The 18,866-nt window shown below is 48.3% G+C and overlaps 9 protein-coding genes across 9 annotated transcripts; 5 read left to right on the top strand and 4 right to left on the bottom strand.

The window, feature by feature from the left end:
- Positions 1–340: 340 nt before the first annotated feature.
- Positions 341–1,414, bottom strand: N7483_001757 (MCP1 family protein; the record flags this gene model as incomplete). Its single annotated transcript, XM_057085194.1, has 2 exons — positions 341–1,125; positions 1,201–1,414. The coding sequence occupies 2 exons, from the start codon at positions 1,412–1,414 to the stop codon at positions 341–343; spliced, it is 999 nt and encodes a 332-aa protein (XP_056951343.1).
- A 228-nt stretch (positions 1,415–1,642) lies between these two features.
- On the top strand, positions 1,643–2,347 carry N7483_001758 (putative C2H2 finger domain protein; the record flags this gene model as incomplete). Its single annotated transcript, XM_057085195.1, has 2 exons — positions 1,643–1,651; positions 1,709–2,347. 2 exons carry the CDS (start codon positions 1,643–1,645, stop codon positions 2,345–2,347), a joined length of 648 nt encoding a protein of 215 aa, XP_056951344.1.
- Positions 2,348–2,701: 354 nt separating this feature from the next.
- Positions 2,702–4,075, bottom strand: N7483_001759 (pyruvate dehydrogenase (acetyl-transferring) subunit E1 beta; the record flags this gene model as incomplete). Its single annotated transcript, XM_057085196.1, has 5 exons — positions 2,702–2,845; positions 2,880–3,174; positions 3,231–3,517; positions 3,600–3,723; positions 3,825–4,075. The coding sequence occupies 5 exons, from the start codon at positions 4,073–4,075 to the stop codon at positions 2,702–2,704; spliced, it is 1,101 nt and encodes a 366-aa protein (XP_056951345.1).
- Positions 4,076–4,487: 412 nt separating this feature from the next.
- On the top strand, positions 4,488–6,385 carry N7483_001760 (metallophosphoesterase family protein; the record flags this gene model as incomplete). Its single annotated transcript, XM_057085197.1, has 2 exons — positions 4,488–4,654; positions 4,723–6,385. 2 exons carry the CDS (start codon positions 4,488–4,490, stop codon positions 6,383–6,385), a joined length of 1,830 nt encoding a protein of 609 aa, XP_056951346.1.
- A 231-nt stretch (positions 6,386–6,616) lies between these two features.
- Positions 6,617–7,943, bottom strand: N7483_001761 (enoyl-[acyl-carrier-protein] reductase; the record flags this gene model as incomplete). Its single annotated transcript, XM_057085198.1, has 2 exons — positions 6,617–7,661; positions 7,735–7,943. 2 exons carry the CDS (start codon positions 7,941–7,943, stop codon positions 6,617–6,619), a joined length of 1,254 nt encoding a protein of 417 aa, XP_056951347.1.
- A 1,354-nt stretch (positions 7,944–9,297) lies between these two features.
- On the top strand, positions 9,298–10,989 carry N7483_001762 (glutamyl-tRNA(Gln) amidotransferase subunit HER2; the record flags this gene model as incomplete). The annotated part of the gene is made up of 4 exons (XM_057085199.1): positions 9,298–9,439; positions 9,494–9,818; positions 9,875–10,050; positions 10,100–10,989. The coding sequence occupies 4 exons, from the start codon at positions 9,298–9,300 to the stop codon at positions 10,987–10,989; spliced, it is 1,533 nt and encodes a 510-aa protein (XP_056951348.1).
- A 311-nt stretch (positions 10,990–11,300) lies between these two features.
- N7483_001763 (SPRY domain-containing protein) lies at positions 11,301–13,139 on the bottom strand (the record flags this gene model as incomplete). The annotated part of the gene is made up of 1 exon (XM_057085200.1): positions 11,301–13,139. The coding sequence occupies one exon, from the start codon at positions 13,137–13,139 to the stop codon at positions 11,301–11,303; it is 1,839 nt and encodes a 612-aa protein (XP_056951349.1).
- A 601-nt stretch (positions 13,140–13,740) lies between these two features.
- N7483_001764 (snoRNA-binding rRNA-processing protein ENP1) lies at positions 13,741–15,343 on the top strand (the record flags this gene model as incomplete). The annotated part of the gene is made up of 3 exons (XM_057085201.1): positions 13,741–14,103; positions 14,173–14,420; positions 14,482–15,343. The coding sequence occupies 3 exons, from the start codon at positions 13,741–13,743 to the stop codon at positions 15,341–15,343; spliced, it is 1,473 nt and encodes a 490-aa protein (XP_056951350.1).
- A 1,908-nt stretch (positions 15,344–17,251) lies between these two features.
- Positions 17,252–18,579, top strand: hacA (transcription factor HAC1; the record flags this gene model as incomplete). Its single annotated transcript, XM_057085202.1, has 2 exons — positions 17,252–17,445; positions 17,502–18,579. 2 exons carry the CDS (start codon positions 17,252–17,254, stop codon positions 18,577–18,579), a joined length of 1,272 nt encoding a protein of 423 aa, XP_056951351.1.
- Positions 18,580–18,866: the final 287 nt, after the last annotated feature.

The raw sequence follows: 18,866 nt of genomic DNA on the forward strand, positions 1-18,866 counted from the left end.
TAGAGCGTGTTGAATTAAATGCGCATTGTCGGAAGCGAGTAGATAATGAAAATATCGAGAAGATCATGGACACTCCTAAATGATCATACTGTGATCTATGGAGTGTTGCCGAAGTTGAAGTTGAGAGGAAAAAAGATTCCTCGCACGGACCAAGTGGGCTTAACTATAGAGTCATAGATAGTAGATACATAGCACATTAAGAGGTACATAGCACATTAAGACAGTAAGTAAATTCATAGCTTAATTATTTACATCTAATGCTGTTTTATTTCGTAATATTATGTATTAATCGCATATCTAGAATACATAGAGTACATTATGTGCATGAATCGCATCCAAATCATAACCAGTCCCCAATAACAGGCACTTGACTATACATCTCATTCCATCCTTGAGCTTCCCATCCAGAGCCTTCACCCGCACGACCAACAATACCAAGAGAGCCCGCAAGCCAAAGAGCGGCACCAGCAGCCGCAATGCCATTGACCATCCACCACATCTTGCGTTGGCGCTTTGCGCGATCATGGTCTTCAGAATAACCCAACAAGCCCACCAGCGAGCCCTTACTACTACGCTCTTTGCGCGCAGTAGTAACTCTCCAGCCCATCCATGTCGCCCACCCACCAATAAAGTGCCACACACTAGCAGTGACGAAGACCAGGTAGAACAGGTTCCAGAAGACCGGACTGCGCGCAATACCATGAGCTACATAGCCCAGACCCACACCTGAACTACCGCCATCCACTACCAGCGGGGTAACGCGATTAACCACAGCGTGGAGACCGATCAATGGGGCGAGCAAGTATCCAGAACGAGCTTGGAGCGAGATCCGAGGCCACCAGGAGATCCGGTCTCGCTGAGCACGAGTCTCAGCACCATATAGTCTTGCGCGTCGCGAGGAGCGAAGATTACGCAGGGCAATACCGGAGGCGATGTGAGTCAGGATAGGGAGAGTAAGAACAAGATGTTCGAGACCGGGAGCTTGGTAGACTGGTCGCGTGAGCAGGAGATAGGGTTCACTGGCTGGGACTGATTGCGTGATCAGGGGAATAAGGGCGGTATTGGCGAAATGCAAGATGAAGAAGGCCGTTGGAGGGTAAGTCGAGTATTTTTGGAGTCCGAATACTATTATAAAGGGGTTTTAGTCAGTTTCCATTCAATTGCATGCTCGGGTAGGATCTCTCGCTTGGATCAACATACACAAAGAGTCCCATCGATGCGGCCGGAGACCTAATCCTGGGATTGGAAATCCACAAGCTCTTGATGGCTTTGGTTCTTCAGGTTTAGAGAAGTATTCCCCCACTTCTAGATCTGGAGTGGAATCATCATCGTCCACAGGAGAAGGGTCCAGTTCTTGCATGGAGAGGATAGACTTGGCGTCCGCGTCCAAGGGTTTAGAATCTCCTAATTCCATTGTAGAGTATCTTGTAAGGGCGAATTGAATAATTTATAAAAGAAAATTAAAATTAGAAGAAGAAAAGAAAGAAATTCGTCGTTTTCAAAACATCATTGGCGTTGACAGAGAATAGTTAAGGAAGAAAAAGGGAAAGTTGGGGTGAGCGCCGATCAGTGACCAAAAACACATTATCGCTGATAGGCCCGAGTCCCAGATCTTGTATTGCTTCTACTCAACGTCACCAAAATGGCTCCAGTAAGATCTCATTCAATATCCTGGATAATCTAGTACTAATTTGATTTCTTATTCCAGCGCGGTTTCATTAATCCTGCTCCCAAGGTAAGCAGACCCCTCTTCATAGCTAGAAGTCCGTTAACAAAGTCGCAGACCGAATCAGCGCGCTCAGCGCTCAGCTCATTTACCTGTACATTATGCAATAAATCATATTCGCGACATCCCGAGTATGAAGCGCATATCGGTTCCTATGATCACCAGCATCGAAAACGACTCCAAGACTTGAAACAGCTATCGCGCGATCCCAATGCCGCCGAGAAGGCCCGCCGCGCAGAACGGAAAGCCGATGCGGAGGCCGGTTTACGAGTGATCGATACACCTACAAATATCCCGAGTACCAGTGGAAGCACCGGCGGTGGTGGGTTCAAGAAAGGCGGCTTCAAGAGTTCATTTGCAGCGGTCAAAGGTCCTGCGGCTCCGGTGGTGAAGAAGAAGAATGTCCTAGGTGATGATGACGATGAAGAGGAGTCCATAAGCAAGGATCAACCAGGGTCAAATTCTAAGTCTAATCTTGAGAAAAGAATCGACGACGATGCGGAGAGTGATACCGATGAGGAGTATACGCGGGATAAGGCTGGTGGAGGGTACTATGACCCTCGTCGACCAACTGATTGCTTTGCTGGATGTCCGGGTCTTCAAGGTATCCAGTCTACCTGATCCCAGTCCTATTATTTGTTTCTCGTTATGCATGGTCAATGGCGCTTGGCGGAATTACTTTGGATACAAATCATGTATGAAAACAACCTATGTGGAGTACTCGGATGATCAACAATGAATTGATGTCTATCAATCTAAAGGAAACGAAATAAAGATCAAAGAATACCCCGGTTGAGCATTACGCTGGAAGATTCAAGAGCGGCGACTCTAGGAAGTTAATCGTACAGGTTTCCAAGAATCTGCCTAGGGCTGATAAAATAAGGACATGATGGGAACAAACAGGAAAGATGAGACAGATGAAAGGGTACTAGACACATGGTTTTATTATAGCTTCAAATGGGGAAAACGGGTCATCTACACCCGGAGGAGCTTGGCAGCCTGGGCGACAATGGTGTCCTCCTGGGGGAAAGCCATGTTCTCCAGACCATGAGCGTAAGGAGTGGGGACCTCAGCACCGGTGACACGGACAGCGGGAGCAGTCAGGTAGTCGAAGCCGTACTCCATAGCCAGAGCCATGATCTCGGAGGGAAACACCGAACATGGGGTAACCAGACTCGACAACCATCAGGCGGCCGGTCTTCTTCAGGGAAGCGATAATGGTCTCGACATCAAGGGGCTTGATGGAACGCAGGTTGATAACCTCGGCGTCGACGCCGTACTTCTGCTTAAGCTCGGAGGCGGCGGTCAGGGACTGGCCGACGCAGCGGGAGAGGGTGACAATGGTGAGGTCCTTTCCGGGGCGCTCGATCTTAGCCTTGCCAATGGGCAGGACGAAGTCGCTCTTCTGAGCAGCCTCGCTCATGGGGAAAGCCTGGCCGTACAGAAGCCTGTTCGAATTCGGTTAGACTCGGTCTAAGATAACCCCGGCAGGAAAATTACTTACTCGTTCTCCAGGACAACGACGGGGTTGGGGTCACGGATAGCGGCCTTCAGCAGACCCTTGGCATCCTCAGAGCTCCAGGGGGAGACGACCTTCAGACCGGGAATGCTGCCGTACCAAGCGGAGTAATCCTGGGAGTGCTGAGCGGCGACACCGGCGGCGAAACCGTTGGGTCCACGGAAAGTAACGTTGCAAGGCTGGATACCACCAGACATGTAGTGGGTCTTAGCGGCGGAGTTGATAATCTGATCGATGGCCTGCATGGCGAAGTTGAAGGTCATGAACTCGCACTATAGATAAGGATATCAATTAGTACATTTGCCCTTTCTGCGCCGCGTATCGAGGTCAAAAATCGCCGGAATAATTACTCACAATGGGGTGCAGACCAGCCAGGGCAGCACCAACAGCAATACCACAGAAACCAGCCTCAGTGATGGGGGTATCAATAACCCGCTTAGGACCAAATCGGTCCAAAAGGCCGCGGGTAACCTTGTAACTGCAAGTCCATGTCAGATACGTATGCTTCTCCTTCAATGGTGAACAGTAATAGTTGTATGATAACAACCACACGATCCATATCTCTCTGGGGGCTCTTACGCTCCGTTGTATTGCGCAACCTCCTCACCCAGAATGAAAGTCTTCTGGTTGGCCTCCAACTCCTCAGCCAGGGCCTCGTTCAAGGCATCACGGACAGTAACCTCCTTCACGCCGCTCTCAGAAGCATATCCACGGGCGCGCAGGACGGATTGAGCACAGGCGGACTGGGCAAAGGCCGGACGGAGAGAAGTGGATGCCAGGCGCGAAGACAGCAGGCGGCTTGCAGGGCGGAAAAGTCGGGGAGAGGCCATGGCGTGGAATTGGGATATGAATTGCAGGTAGGGAGGTAATAAAATCGAAAGGGACAATTCCGCACGGCCAAAAACAGGCACACCGATTAAAGGACCAAAAAGACAAAGGTTGGGGGATAAGAAGGGAAGTCCGCGCTATGAATCTTTTGAGATGCAAATCGGGAAGATGTTGGGCGCTGAGTCAGCACCTCACCGGCAGCTCCTTCCGTAACCGTATTGAGAAGAGCTCCTTAGCTATCAGCTGAGAGAAACAGGTGACTTACTTACAAGGTACTTCCATTCTATATTCTACCTTGAATATCTCGTCTTCTATTATAATCATCTTGATCCTCTCGGTGTACCACTCGGTGTGCTCTACGAATCCCTGTCTTATCCGGGCCCGGTTTCCCCGGAACCCCAAATCCCCCCCAAGATGTTGCCCGCTTTGCCCGTGCTGGCCTCACTCTTCCCGTCGGTATTCGCCGCTCAACCCGCTGCTCCGGCTCCCATCTCCGCACCACTGCGTGATCTGGAGTTCGGTCAACTAAATTTCCTTCATACAACTGATACTCATGGCTGGTTAGCGGGTCATTTATCCGAGTATGCATCTGGAGTTCCTCCATAGTAAAAACAAACACTGTTGCTAAACTAATATGCACTTTTGGCAGACCATCCTTTTCCGCCGACTGGGGAGACTATATCTCATTTTCAACCCGGATCCGAGAAAAGGTAGAGGCTCAAGGTCAAGACTTGCTGGTGATAGATACAGGTGATCGAGTAGAGGGAAGTGGCCTCTATGATTCCTCAGAACCCAAAGGAATCTATCTGTCGGAAATACTTCGGCATCAACATATCGATGTGATAACGTCTGGAAATCATGAACTATACCAGAAGAACACATCCATCAATGAACTCTTGACGACTGTGACCAATTTCCGGGGTCATTACCTCGCATCAAATATTGATATCTATCATCCTATCACACAAGAGCTGGTCCCACTTGCCCCACGCTATAAGAAGTTCACTACTAAACTACAAGGAATCCGGGTTGTAGCATTTGGCTTTCTCTTCAATTTCAACGGCAATTACAACAATACTATTGTTCAGCCAGTGGAAGAAACCATCCAGGAAGAGTGGTTTCAGGAGGCGATTCAGGATAAAGAAGTGGATCTGTTCTTGGTTGCTGGGCATGTCCCCGCGCATTCGCCGGAATATCGTGCGATCTTCAGGGCGATCCGCAAGGCCCACTGGGCCACACCGATCCAGTTCTTTGCGGGACATCAACACATTCGCGATTATGCGAAATATGATTCCAAGGCTTACGCTCTGGCTAGTGGCCGATTTATGGAGACCATTGGTTTCATGTCTATTGATGGCCTCTCCACTAGTACCCGACCAAGTGCGGGCTCGAGTCCCATCTTCAAGCGACGATACATAGATAACAACCTCTTCTCTTTCTACCACCACACTGGTCTGGATGAAGAGTCATTCCCGACTGAGAAGGGGCTCAGTGTCTCCCAGATTATCGCGGATGCACGCAGTGCCTTGCAATTAGATGTTGTCTATGGATGTGCTCCACAGAACCTCTGGATGTCTCGAGTACCGTATCCCCACCCAGACAGTGTGTATACCTGGCTGGAAACCGAGGTTTTGGCTACTTCATTGAAAGATGAATCTCGTGGCGATACTCCCACTGTCGCCATAATGAATACGGGCGGAATTCGTTTCGACATCTTCAAGGGACAGTTCACTCGTGACACTGTCTGGACTATCTCCCCCTTCTCTAACAAATTTCGCTATGTGAAGGACGTTCCTTATGATAAAGTGCAACTGATCATGGAGGTTCTTAACAAACAGACCAAAATCTTCTCAGAGTTATCAGAGGAGACTCTGGATAATATGGCTTCCCCTGATCAACAGGAACACATAGAGCATGTTCTCAAAGCTGGCAGCGAGGACCCATCATTCCGAATGAACGGTGATGGCCTAAATCAAGTTCCTCTTTCCAAGCGAAGTGATGGTACCAGTATCATCCCTGGCTACGTCACCCAAGATGATGCTAGCACAGATGGAGACGATACAATTCACTCCCCAATCAAGATGTATCAAGTTCCCAATTGCATTCAAGCACATATTGCAGGCAACGCAACAACGGCACCTGAGACTGTGGACTTTGTCTACATTGAATTCATTGAGCCATTTTTGGTTTTGGCGGGCAAGTATGCTGATCTCAATGTCGACTTTGTCAAGGACAGTAAGGAGTACATGTCTGGTGCAACCATGACGGATGTGATCATAGATTGGGTGGAGAAGAATTGGAAATGCGAGTAATCTACTCATGCAATGTGTCTTTTTTTAGATCTACATCATTTTGCATCTTATACCTGCTATTAGAGCGTTTTGCTGGTCTTCAATGCTCCCACACCTAAATATCCATGAATACATCATTGATTCACGTCAACCCATTGCTACAGACTGAATATTATGAACCATGCCTCATTTTGAAATGTGTTTATTCAAGTATGGTACATCATTAAGACTCCAAGGGTAACCCTTGGTTGTCTACTCATCGCCTCCAGTGAAAGTGAACACACCCTTTCCACTGCGGTATCCACCCAGGGTACCCTGCACACTCTCCGCCAACTCAGTGCCCTCTGACTTCCAGTTCCACTTCACCTCATCAACAGGGATATCCTTGAAGCGACCGGTCCGAGTCATCTGCAGCACATCATTGATAGTGTTCTCCTTCAGCTCGGGATTCTTATCACCCCAGCGACTAACCCAGAACCCGTCGAAGACAAGATTCTTAAAGATCAGTAATCCAGACGGCAAGGCAACAGGCTGCTTCGACATAGCACCGTAAGTAACCATGTGCGATTCAGGTGCCAGAGTCTTGGCTAATGCTGTAGCGTTCTTTCCACCAACACAGTTCAAGGCGAGACGGATTGGCTCACGACCACCACGAGTAGCCTCCTTAACCAAATCGCGGAAACCACCGGTCAACATTTCCTCCTCGGTAACAACGACAGTAGCACCCAGATCCTTAAGTTCCTGCTTAAGTGCGGCAGTTTCCTCTGGTGTCTTGCGCTCACGAACAACATTCAAAGTCTTAATACCCCACTCACGACCAAGCTGAATAGCCGCACGACCAACGCCACTGTTCGCACCATTTTGAATCATCCATTCCTCACCTGCGCGCATCCAATCCCAATCACAGAAATCACGAATCATGCGATAAGCAGTAACGGGGTTAACGCTAACAGTGCCGACTTGAAGAGGCGATAATCCTTCCTTATTCTCAATCTTAATAAGTTGAGATTCCTCAAGCTGAGCATGGGTGCGCCAAGTTCCCTGACCAGTCTTCTTCATAATAACCCAGTCACCCTTAGCCAAATTCTTAACTCCTGCACCAGTTGAAATAACCTCGAATGCACCTTCATTACCACCGACCGCGGAGGGTTGAGCTGTGCCGAGAGTAGAGACGAATGGTGGTTTGCTAGGGTAGACGCCTTGGATCTGGTTTACATCGGCCGGGTTCATAGGAGCTGTCAAGAGGCGGAGATTGACTTGGGATCCATGCGGGGCGGAGATAGAGTGAGTGTGAAGGCTGAAAGATATTAGCGATATAAACAGATGTGGGATTCACAAATGCAATAATAAATAATAGATTTAGTACACACCTAAGAACATCTTTGGGTTCACCGTATTTCGCGTAAACCAGTGCCTTGGCCTGAGTGTAGCCATAAACGGAGATAGACCTGCGGCTTTGAGCCGGGACGCGTAGAACCGAGCTTAGGCATTGCGCTTTGCCTGGTAGAGTTGCAGTCGGTACAAGAGTAGATGACCGAGTGCTATTAGTGGCAGCTCGGAGAATACTGCGCGACAACATGACCGAGTTAAATTGTGGAAGTAAGGTATGGAAAAGTTGTGAGGAGAAGACGGGAAAAGCGGAGATGACGTCTTGTTCTACTCGGGCCGAAGGATCGCGTTATCGATATGGATTATGGGTTTTCCGAATAACCGGGCAGATCTCATGGGTGGTAAAATCATGATTAATTTTTCATTGGGATTAAATTTGGACCTTTCTTTGTTTTTTTTCTTTTTAATCTCTATGATTGAATATGTACCTAATTATACTGGTCGTATTATTGTGTTTAATTGATACTGAATCCCGCTTATATACTCTCCCGTTTTATACCAGGTAACTAGTATGATCCATCGTTGAAGTTGCCAGTGATTTCAAATGTTGATTCATTGACTGAGACTCGGGGATTGTAATTCAAATTAAAGAACACTATTCAGTTTCAAATGATGTATAGTTGTAGATTATTGGACAACATTGAATATCTATGGATACTTCGAGTTCAAATTTTGACACATTGTCCACACACATGTGCATATAGTATATACTATGTACTGGCAACCATGGATGAGTCTGCCCAGGTGCCATGATGAATCTGCTGTGGCTGTTTTATTGTATATAGGGATGTGATGGAGCAATTTGATTCGGACAAGATCTTTATCCCCGCCCTTTACGCTGTCATGCATGTGTTAGTTCCTGATGGCTATTTAGTATGTGACCTTCAAGTTTTAACTCATGCCAGTGTTGGTTGACCCTTAATAAATCGCTTTTACTGACTATATTCTTACTAGCTCCGAGATGGCTCACGGCAAAACGTGATTATACTACCTACTTGATAGTATCCATAGTACCTATTCAGCTATGTAGTAAACCTTGGAATTTAGTGAGGCAGCTTCCAAGGTTTAGAGCGTGGGTACTAGGTAGTAATAGATCCATGTCTAACTTAAAAAAAAACAAATAATGTTATTCAAATGTTGCCAGATACCAGTATTATTATATTTCTAGTTAGTAACCCTATGTATAGAATGCCACCTACGATTCTAGGATTGAATTTCTATATCATTTTATCCAATTTGTTATCGTTTTTGATTTGAATGTGAAGCTTCTCTCATGTCACGACTCGGAGACTCAGAATCTACAGGTCCGGGGTTCATCCCAGTTCGCTCCATTTCTCTTCGCTTTTAATACTAGTACCTCCCTATGTCACAAAACCTATCTTTCAAATGTTCCTGATCACTTCCAAGCTTGTTGACATGATATACTTCTACTTCTAGAATATATAATCATGTGACCTTATTGATAAGAGATAAGAGATAGCGATAAGCCTAATTCGAGGCTCGTCGAATTCCCCCAATCTTTCTTAGTCCTCAATTCTGGCCTAATGTCCCTTCTACGCGAGGCTGAGAGATTGATCACCAATCAACATGCTCAGGCTCAAGCTCTTAATGCCTTCATAACCCCACTGCCTCGTGCAGGCCAATGGGTAGACCGCGTAAATGAGGCAGACCGACGCCGGGAACAAGGTATATGTACCTAGCAGTCCATTTCAACGAATTGTAACTAACAAATACTACTAGGAAAACCAAAATCCAATGTTGACGGCCGGCTGGTCTCTATTAAAGATAATATTTGCACGCGCGATCTCCCGACAACCTGTGCCTCGGGTATTCTTGACAAATTCACCAGTCCATTCAACGCGACAGTGGTCGATCAATTGGAAGACGCTGGAGCAATTATCGCAGGGAAGACCAACTTGGATGAATTTGGAATGGGATCAAACTCTGTTCATTCACGATTTGGACCCGTCAAGAATTCGCGCCGTGATAGTAGCGGGCAGGATCTCGTTGCGGGAGGTAGTTCGGGTGGGAGTGCCGTTGCAGTTGCAGCAGATCAGTGCTATGTGTATGTGCCCCGATATTCCCAGTGAACTGAGTAAATGCTGACGGCTTTGGTTGTAGCGCACTTGGCACAGATACAGGAGGTTCAGTCAGACTTCCAGCTGCGTATACTGGAACCATTGGATTCAAGCCATCATACGGGTTGATCTCGCGATGGGGCGTAGTTGCCTACGCCAATTCTTTAGATACTGTTGGAATACTGGGAAAAACAACCTCTAGTGTTCGAGATGTCTTCTGTATGTCCTTCCTAATAAGTTCATTATGGGAAACAGCTAACACCGATAGCTATCCTTAACCGCCATGACCAACGCGACCCAACCAGCGTATCCGCGTTTTCACGAACACGCATTCTCGAGCAGCTCCAAGAATCCCGATTTGCATCTCGATTGAATTCTACTCCTTTACGGATAGGCGTGCCTGTCGAGTACAACATTTCCGAGCTGACACCATCAGTCCGAAGAGCCTGGCTCATGTCCCTGGCACATTTACAAGCACAAGGACATACAATCCACCCCGTCTCATTACCAGCGACAAAGCATGCCTTATCAGCATATTATGTTCTCGCCCCAGCTGAGGCATCCTCAAATCTGGCCAAGTATGATGGAGTACGGTATGGTACTCGTGCTGATGGACCAGATAATACTGGGAAACCTGATGGGTATCTCTACTCGAATACGAGAGGCAGTGGGTTTGGATCAGAAGTGCAACGTCGCATTCTATTGGGCACGTTTAGCTTAAGTGCCGATGCTATGGATAATTACTTTATTCAAGCACAGCGTGTTCGCCGGTTGGTCCAATTGGACTTCAACGCTGTCTTCCGTGCCACGCATCCACTAGCTGCTGCTGGGGATTCAGATGCAGCAAGGTCTTCGTCAATGGATGTGGATGTTCTTATTTGCCCTACTGCTCCATCATCACCATCCCGACTCTCGGATGTTACTGGCGCATCGGCTGGTTCGTCGCCGTTGGATGCATACGTCAATGATGTGTTCACAGTACCGGCTAGTCTGGCTGGCTTGCCTGCCATCTCTGTACCGGTGACTGCGTCCGAGTTGAGCCAGGATTCGGATGCTAGCGATGTTACCGGAATTCAGGTTGTGGGGCAGTATGGTGATGATGAGTTGGTGATGCAAGTTGGCGAGTTACTTGAGGGTCTTCACTTTGGATCATCATAGCCTAGCACATAGCTTCCAATGGTTCGAATTTTGTAATTGTATTATAACGAGATGGAATATACCCTTTTCACTCGATTCAACAAGTTGTTCAAAGACTAAATCCAACAGTGTCAGACGTAAATATTTACAACCAAGACTTGGAGATACTTTAGATGTATGTGAATAAGATTGAAAGTTGGTATCAATAAGAATAAGATCTGCCAGAACGCCTTGCGCCTTATCATTCTCTTCGAATTAGTATGGATGGCCTGTGAGTATCATATTGAGCAGCTCTTTTTCTATCCCCAGGTGGATATTTCATAGAGCTCCAATTAGGTCATCTCAACATCCTCATCCGGTCCATCCATAGGGGCATCCACCGTGATCCTAGGAGTACCAGCCGTGCCGACACTCATAGAATCCTCTCCAATAGAATTGGCCAGGAAATCCCCATTAGCAGCCGGCGTGTGCTGGTGACTATTAGCCGCTGAATCGGACGCGCCGGCAGCACCTGCTACAGAACCAGGGGTAGCAGCAGAGCCCGCAGCATCCAGGGCCGCACCGACGCCACCTTTCAATACTTCTGAGCCTCCGACTGCACCGGTGGCTGTATCTAGATCTTCGTTGTTAGTGCCGATTACATCGCCGTCAATACCACCCCAGGTGAACATGGCCTCAACTTCGTCGACGATATCGGCGACGATGTCTTCGACAATTTGGTCGTTGAAGCGGTCACCCATGGCGTGAATGGGCTCGCCTGCTTCAGTCTGGTCAGGTGGTCCGACCCACCATGGGCCTTCGAAGCGACACTCAACGGCGCCGCCACCATAGCAACTGACAGCGGGGTAGTAGCCGATCATGGCATCGTCTGCATTTTCCCGCTCCCCGATTCCAAGGTTGTTGGTACCGTTTGCTAGACGACTAGCTGGAGAGAGGAACGCATATAGTTCTTTAAAGGCTGTGCCCATCTTGACGCCATTCTTGTAGACTGTGATGCTGGATCCGGGTAATGTGCGTAGCGATGCATCCTCACTGTTGAATGGAGAAGGTGGGCCAAAGGTCGGTGTCTCCTTGAGGTTGAAGGCATAGTCGCGGAGATGCTTTGTGGAAAATACGTTGGACTGTTGCCAACAGAAATCGGACTTATAGTGGAAAGGGATCCGATCTCGAATGATATTCGTCGAAGAGGCAGGCTGCGTATGATCCGAGCCATCACCATCCACAGCCGGATCATATGTTCCCTCAACGACCTTTTTGTGGAGTGATAGCTGAGGAAGGTTGATAAGCAAGCCGATGACATCGCCCTCATTAATGGCTTCACCTTTCGGGAAGAAAAACTCGCAGCGCATACGATTGACGACTTCACCGTTCACATCTCGAATGCCGTACCCATAGCAATCCACTCCAACATTAGCATCGAGGTCGGCTTCGCGTCGAGCAAACCCAAGTCGGACATGACCACGAGATGCAGCATTTGAAGGAGCACCATTAACAACACCACTGATGACTTGAGCCTCATAGTAGTATGAGCCTTCTCGGGCACACACATTCGCTCGGGCTGTATGCCACGCATCGTTGGTGGTCACTGCCCTAGCATCATTGGAGAAAAAGATCGCAGCAGGAGAATCCTCGAAGCTGAAACGGGCATGATAAGGTTCCACATCGGTCTGGCGATATTTGATATGAGGGAATCCCGCGTCCGCAATGGCATAACTATAGCGAAAACCATTCTTATTCGTGAGCTTATCGACTACCTCATAGAAGTCCCAGCCCTTGCCAAGCATATCGGATTTCTTGCTCGTCACTTGATTGAACTGGCGGGGTGGTGGTGGGTAAAAGTCCGAGGAACGAGGTTCGGCGAGGAGCAGCGGACGGAGAATATTGAGTTCTGAGCTTGGTCGAGATGTGGTTGCTGCTGTTGATCGTTTCTTGGGTGGAGGTGCATTTTCGGTGTCTAGACCTTTTGCTTCGCGTTTCTTGCGACTGTCACGTTTATTGCGCTTTGCGCGCGCATCTCCCTGAACTGAGGCATTGCTGCCAGGTGCCGGTGAGGATCTTTGGTTCAAGTCGGAGAATGCTCCATTCAGAAGAGGACCATTTCCAGGGGGTAGAACGGGTGAGTTGATATTGGAAGATGGAGCCGAGGATCCTGGAGCTTGAGTGGATGCCATGATAGGCAGTGGAGATACCGATTTTCGAGGTCCGAACTTGCGTTGAGCTTGGCTTCAGCAGGGAATCAGGCAAGCTTGTCAGTATAGGGAAATCACCAAATTGGGCTGCAGCGGTCTCCCAGGGCCATTTTGGAATGAAATTCAAATCATTGAGCAGGAAGGATGATCCATAGTACATACTGTTTCCAAAACAGCTTCGGACGAAGCGCTAACACTTCAAGAGAGATAGGAAGCTATGGGGGTGGGCGGTGAGAAGAGCGGTGAAGAAGATTGTGACTGATAGACACCTAACATTCAATCAATCAGTCTTGAACATGTCAAACTTGAAAGGCTCCAGATAAAAGACCTCAGGTTAATTTGCAACACGCATCCGCATCGGATTAACAAACGCGGCAGAAAAGTGTCCAACAGCCGCAAGGCGGTGGATCCACTATAGGCGGTGTTGATAATGCTCCGCCCGGCAGAAAAAAATGACTGATTAGATCACATGATTCCAAAATTTACACACATTGTGATGTTTCTTCCGGTGACTTAACCAAAAACCAGCAATCCGTTTGGTTTCTCCTTGGAACTCCCGATTATTTGAATACCAGCATTTATAATGCCCAAGGCAACCAGCTCCCGTGCCGCCGTGGCTCGCCGGCACAACCCCCTAGCAGAGGATATCTCGTCCGCGGGGCATTTGCGCACTCAGACTAGCAAGAAGGGCAAGCGCCGATCCCAAGATGATGAGGAGGGCGAGGAAGGCCAGCGCTTTATTGATGCGAAGATGTCGCGGAAGATTCTCCAGATCGGTCAGGAATTAGCAGAGGAGGATGCTGCCGAACAAAAACTTGCTATGGGTGCTGGTGCATCCAAACCCAATGCCGCATTCGAATTTGATACTCGGTTTGAAGAGGAGGAATTGTCGGATGATGAGAACTTCCAAACTGAGGAGTGGGTGGATGAGGAGGTTGAGCAAGTGGTATGATTCTTGAATATCAAATTTCAAGCTTCTTTACTCATAGATACTAATTTTTTTTTGCGACTGCAGGAGGTTGATCCTAATGACCTTGACATGTTCAACAAATTCATGGGCCATGAAGAAGATCCCATTTTCCACCCCAAAGACCCTTCGTCAGCTGGTCAAACTACAAACCTTGCGGATTTGATTCTGGAGAAGATCGCCGAGCACGAAGCTAGACAGGCCGGCGAGAGTGTTGGTGGACCGTTTATTCAAGGTGGTGGAGCGGCCGAGGATGCCGTCCAGATTCCAGCGAAGGCCATTGAAGTTTATGAGAAGTATGTGAATTACTTTATACTTCGATTATTGAACTTTATATTAACCATTTTTACTCAATAGGGTTGGAATGATCCTTTCGCGCTACAAGTCTGGCCCTCTCCCCAAGCCATTCAAGATTCTCCCTTCGGTCCCCAACTGGCCTACTCTGCTTGATATCACCCAACCCGAGAGATGGACCGCCAACGCTGTCTACGCCGGTACCCGAATTTTCATTTCCTCCAAGCCGCACGTTGCCCAAGAGTTCATCAACACTGTCCTGTTGGACCGTGTCCGCGAGGAGATTCACGAGACTAAGAAGGTCAATGTTCATACCTACAACGCTATGCGCAAAGCTCTTTACAAGCCTGCCTGTTTCTTCAAGGGTCTGCTCTTCCCTCTCGTTTCAAGCGGTACTTGCACCCTGCGTGAGGCTCACATTGTCTCCTCTGTGATTGCCCGTGTGTCTGTCCCCGTACTCCACTCTGCTGCGGCTCTTCTCCGCATGTGTGACCTCGCTGCTGAGCAATCCATGCGCTCACTGGAGAGCACTGGTGCAGTAAACACTTTCATCCGAATCTTTTTGGAGAAGAAGTACGCTCTGCCTTACAAGGTCATTGATGCTCTTGTGTTCCACTTCCTGCGTTTCCGTGCTGCGGATGGTTCCGAGGATGTCCTGATGGGCGAAGGTGGTTCTAAGGGCTACAAGCTCCCTGTTCTCTGGCACCAGTCTCTGTTGGTCTTTGCTCAACGGTACCGTAACGATATCACCGAGGATCAGCGTGAGGCACTTCTTGATCTGCTGTTAGTTCGGGGACACAAGGACATTGGACCTGAGGTTCGACGAGAACTTCTGGCTGGTCGTGGCCGTGGTGTTGTTCTCCCTGATCCAGAACGACAAAATGCGCTTGATGCGGGTGACGATACCATGGATGTGAGCATGTAATCTTTTCCTTTCTTTTTTTGTGGATTTTTCCCTGCATATATCACCTCCACGAACTGGTCATGAGCACGAACCGAAGGCGTTACTATGGATTTTTGTTGCATAATTCCCCGGATATCTCGATGAGATTCCGTTTGAGTCAAAAGCATTGAACTTATCACTGAACTCATATGATTCGTATTGTAACTCGAGTATTCCATCTGTACTCCTGGGTAGTGCATAGATCATAGATCATATCCTCAGATGTTTCGTACAGATCAGATTCATTCGGGAAGGATCTAGCTTTACTCTATAGAAACGATAGATTTGGCATGGAACACCTCTAATGTTCCATCTCCGAGTCGTTTCACGCTAGGAGACTCCTCACATATTCTGGAAGAACCGATGTGTCAAGGGGGCATGAAATGGCATGAAATGCGGGTCTGAATTAGCGTAAAATCAGGGCAATCTGCAATCTGCCACTAACTTGAAATATTCTCCGACAATGCGGACTCCGGCGGGGTGTATTCCAGATAGAGTACGGAGTAAAAGGCGTTTATCTTATTTAACTTAGATAGGTAGTGTACGAACCTTGGAAGCTGCGTACAACGTTCTACTAATACGTATAAATGCCGATGAAACATTTAAAGATGTAACGTCTCAGGGGGCCCCTAAAGTGTGGGGTGATCTACTGTGGCGAGTCAATCAGCTGAATGAATACAACTCACAGTGTCATATTCAGCTACTGATGAAATGACATGTCTAGAATATTCAGACTCATCCAAGTTCAATCATTCGAAGATTGGATATGATGAATTTCCATACTGCTTGGTAATTTACTCTGTACTCTGTATTGAGGACCCCTATGAAGTCCCGACGTCGGCCTTATTTTCCGCACGTGCGTGTACCATGAAGATGTTCCAGCCCCCCCCTCTCGCTTCATAGTGACCCCGCTTAATCTCGCTGCTAATCTATGCCCCCTTTCCCCTGCATTCCATGCACAGATGCACAAAGCACCGGAGAAGAGTAACGGCCCTTCCGGATGTTCCAGAGAGGATTTCCACTGAGGGGCGTACACACCTCGGATTACGACTTCGGAGTCTAGAATAACTGAAATCTCCTATTGTTATCATATTATCCGGAAGGCGATGCACCGGTATCCACTTGACCCTACGAATGAATGATGTTACCTGCCGCACGTCGTGGTCTAGCAGGTCTCAGTCTCCAAGGTGTTACGAGGGGGGTGAGATAAGAGTATTCCTTACTCTGTAGTACCTTGTCTACTACCTACATAGGTTACTATTATAAGATTGTCCTACATTTAGGCCCTTCACGGGATGAGATTTAAGGTGTGATCCTGGGTTGCCTTGGGAGGCCTTATTAATTCCAAGGTTCAGGGCTCTGTATGAGGGAAATGTACTGTACTCGTATGTATGAATAGAAACCATGTGAAACAATGGAATCCAGGGGGGGGCAAGTGGGTCTGATCATTGATTGGTGGATATTAAAAGGGTTCCATGGATTGAAATGGTAAGTTACTGTAATTTACAGTAATTTATGTATTAGCTGAGTCACAAGATGACGACGACCAAGGGTTACTTCCTTTACCATATAATAATGTATGAGACAACAAGTATCTCCCTCCTTAACTCCTTCTTGCCCCCTCTTTAACCCCCTTTGTCCCAGTGGAACTTGGATGAGCCACGCTGGCCTCTACTTAAACACCCACTATTCCCGCCTACTCTGTCCTTTCCAAAGAAAACACCTGGCCTCTCTGACTCTTTGACTCACTACTTCCGGATTTGGTCTTTGGTGCCCCGTGATGACAACGTGGCCTTAGAGTGGAAAGCCGTAAACCCATCCAGGCTTGAAGCTTCTCCACTCCAATCCCCCCCTTCCATCACTAGAGGCACCATACATACCCACGAGACCATGACAGACACCACAATAAACCCGCTGGATCTGCCAGCGTCTCCATCATCCGATATCTTCACTGTCTCCCCCGCAGATACCTCACTAGACTCTCCGGAACCGGAATCTCTTGAGGAAGAGGAGAAGAAGCCAACTAAGAAGAGAAAGTCATGGGGCCAGGAACTTCCAGTCCCTAAGACCAACCTACCACCACGGTAAATCACCACTCAAGACGTCATAATTTCAGCGGTTCAATCACTGACTTTCCTAGAAAACGCGCAAAGACAGACGATGAGAAAGAACAAAGGCGGATCGAGCGCGTTCTTCGAAACCGCGCCGCCGCTCAAACCTCCCGCGAGCGCAAGCGATTAGAGATGGAGAAGTTGGAGACGGAAAAGATCCGCATGGAACAACAAAATCAGTTCCTGCTGCAGCGATTAACACAGATGGAGGCCGAGAACAACAGGTTATCACAACAAGTGGCCCAGTTGTCCGCCGAAGTCCGCGGTTCGCGCAGCACCACACCCAAGGCGGGCTCCCCCGTTATGGAATCTCCAACCCTCACACCCACTCTCTTCAAACAAGAAGGCGAGGATCTCGCCATGGAGCGCATCCCCTTCCCCACCCCCTCCACCGAATACTCCCCCACCCTCAAGCCTTCCACTCTGGCTGAGGCCTCCGACGTGACACAACATCCTGCAGCGGTGTTGTGTGACCTGCAGTGTCCGTCGCTGGTCTCGAAGGAGCTGGAAGTGCCCTCCCTCTCTTCGACCTTGGAACAGAGATCGAACCTTCAGCTGCAAATGATGTTGCAGCTCCTCTTTCTGACGATGACTTCCGCCGCCTATTCCACGGTGATGGGCCCTCTGAGTCAAATCCTTCATTCCCTGAAGACGGGTTTGCCTTTGGCGTTCTCGACGGAGGAGACCTTTCAGCATTTCCCTTTGATTCTTTGGTTGATTTCGACCCCGAGTCTGTCGCCCTCGAAGGCGTCGACCCGACCGGTCTTTCGGATGAAACTTCTCACTCGACTACTAGCATGCAGCCCAGCCTTGGCGCGTCCACTTCGCGATGCGACGGGCAGAGCATTGCAGCTAGCTGTTAGTGAACAGTTTTCCCGTCAGGCCGGATCAGGTGACGTCCAGGGGAGTCGACTGCGATGGGAGACTCTGATGACCATGATCTGGGCGATCGATCGTCTCCATCAGTCTCGACAACCCCAGCGGGCGCTCACACTGAAATCCGGCCGGCGACGCAGTTACGGAAAGAGAATTCATCAACGGAGTATACGGAGTTCCTGGAGTTCAATGAGCGAGACTTTGATGTCTCAGCTGGGCAAGCAAGCATGAGGAAAGGTTTCCTCGGGGTATCTCATTTTGCTGTATTCTAGTCACAATTCAAGCCTAATCGGCCCCCCATTCACGTTATACATTCCCTGCAAATTAGACAGCAGACTGTAGCTCAGTTGGTTGTAGTATGTGTTAGGGACCATGTAGTCGATTGGGTACGGAGTGGAGAGTACACACTGATTGTCTAGCCCATTATCTGGCACAATATCCTGCTGCCTATTTGCTCATGACTCAATAAAGATATAGAATCTACACCATTTTTGATCTATAAAATCTATATCATGTTT

The sequence above is a fragment of the Penicillium malachiteum genome (assembly GCF_028827825.1).
Source record: "Penicillium malachiteum strain IBT 17515 chromosome Unknown utg000001l:1.0-8184562.0:1.0-8186909.0, whole genome shotgun sequence".
In the NCBI taxonomy this organism is placed as follows: Eukaryota; Fungi; Ascomycota; class Eurotiomycetes; order Eurotiales; family Aspergillaceae; genus Penicillium; species Penicillium malachiteum.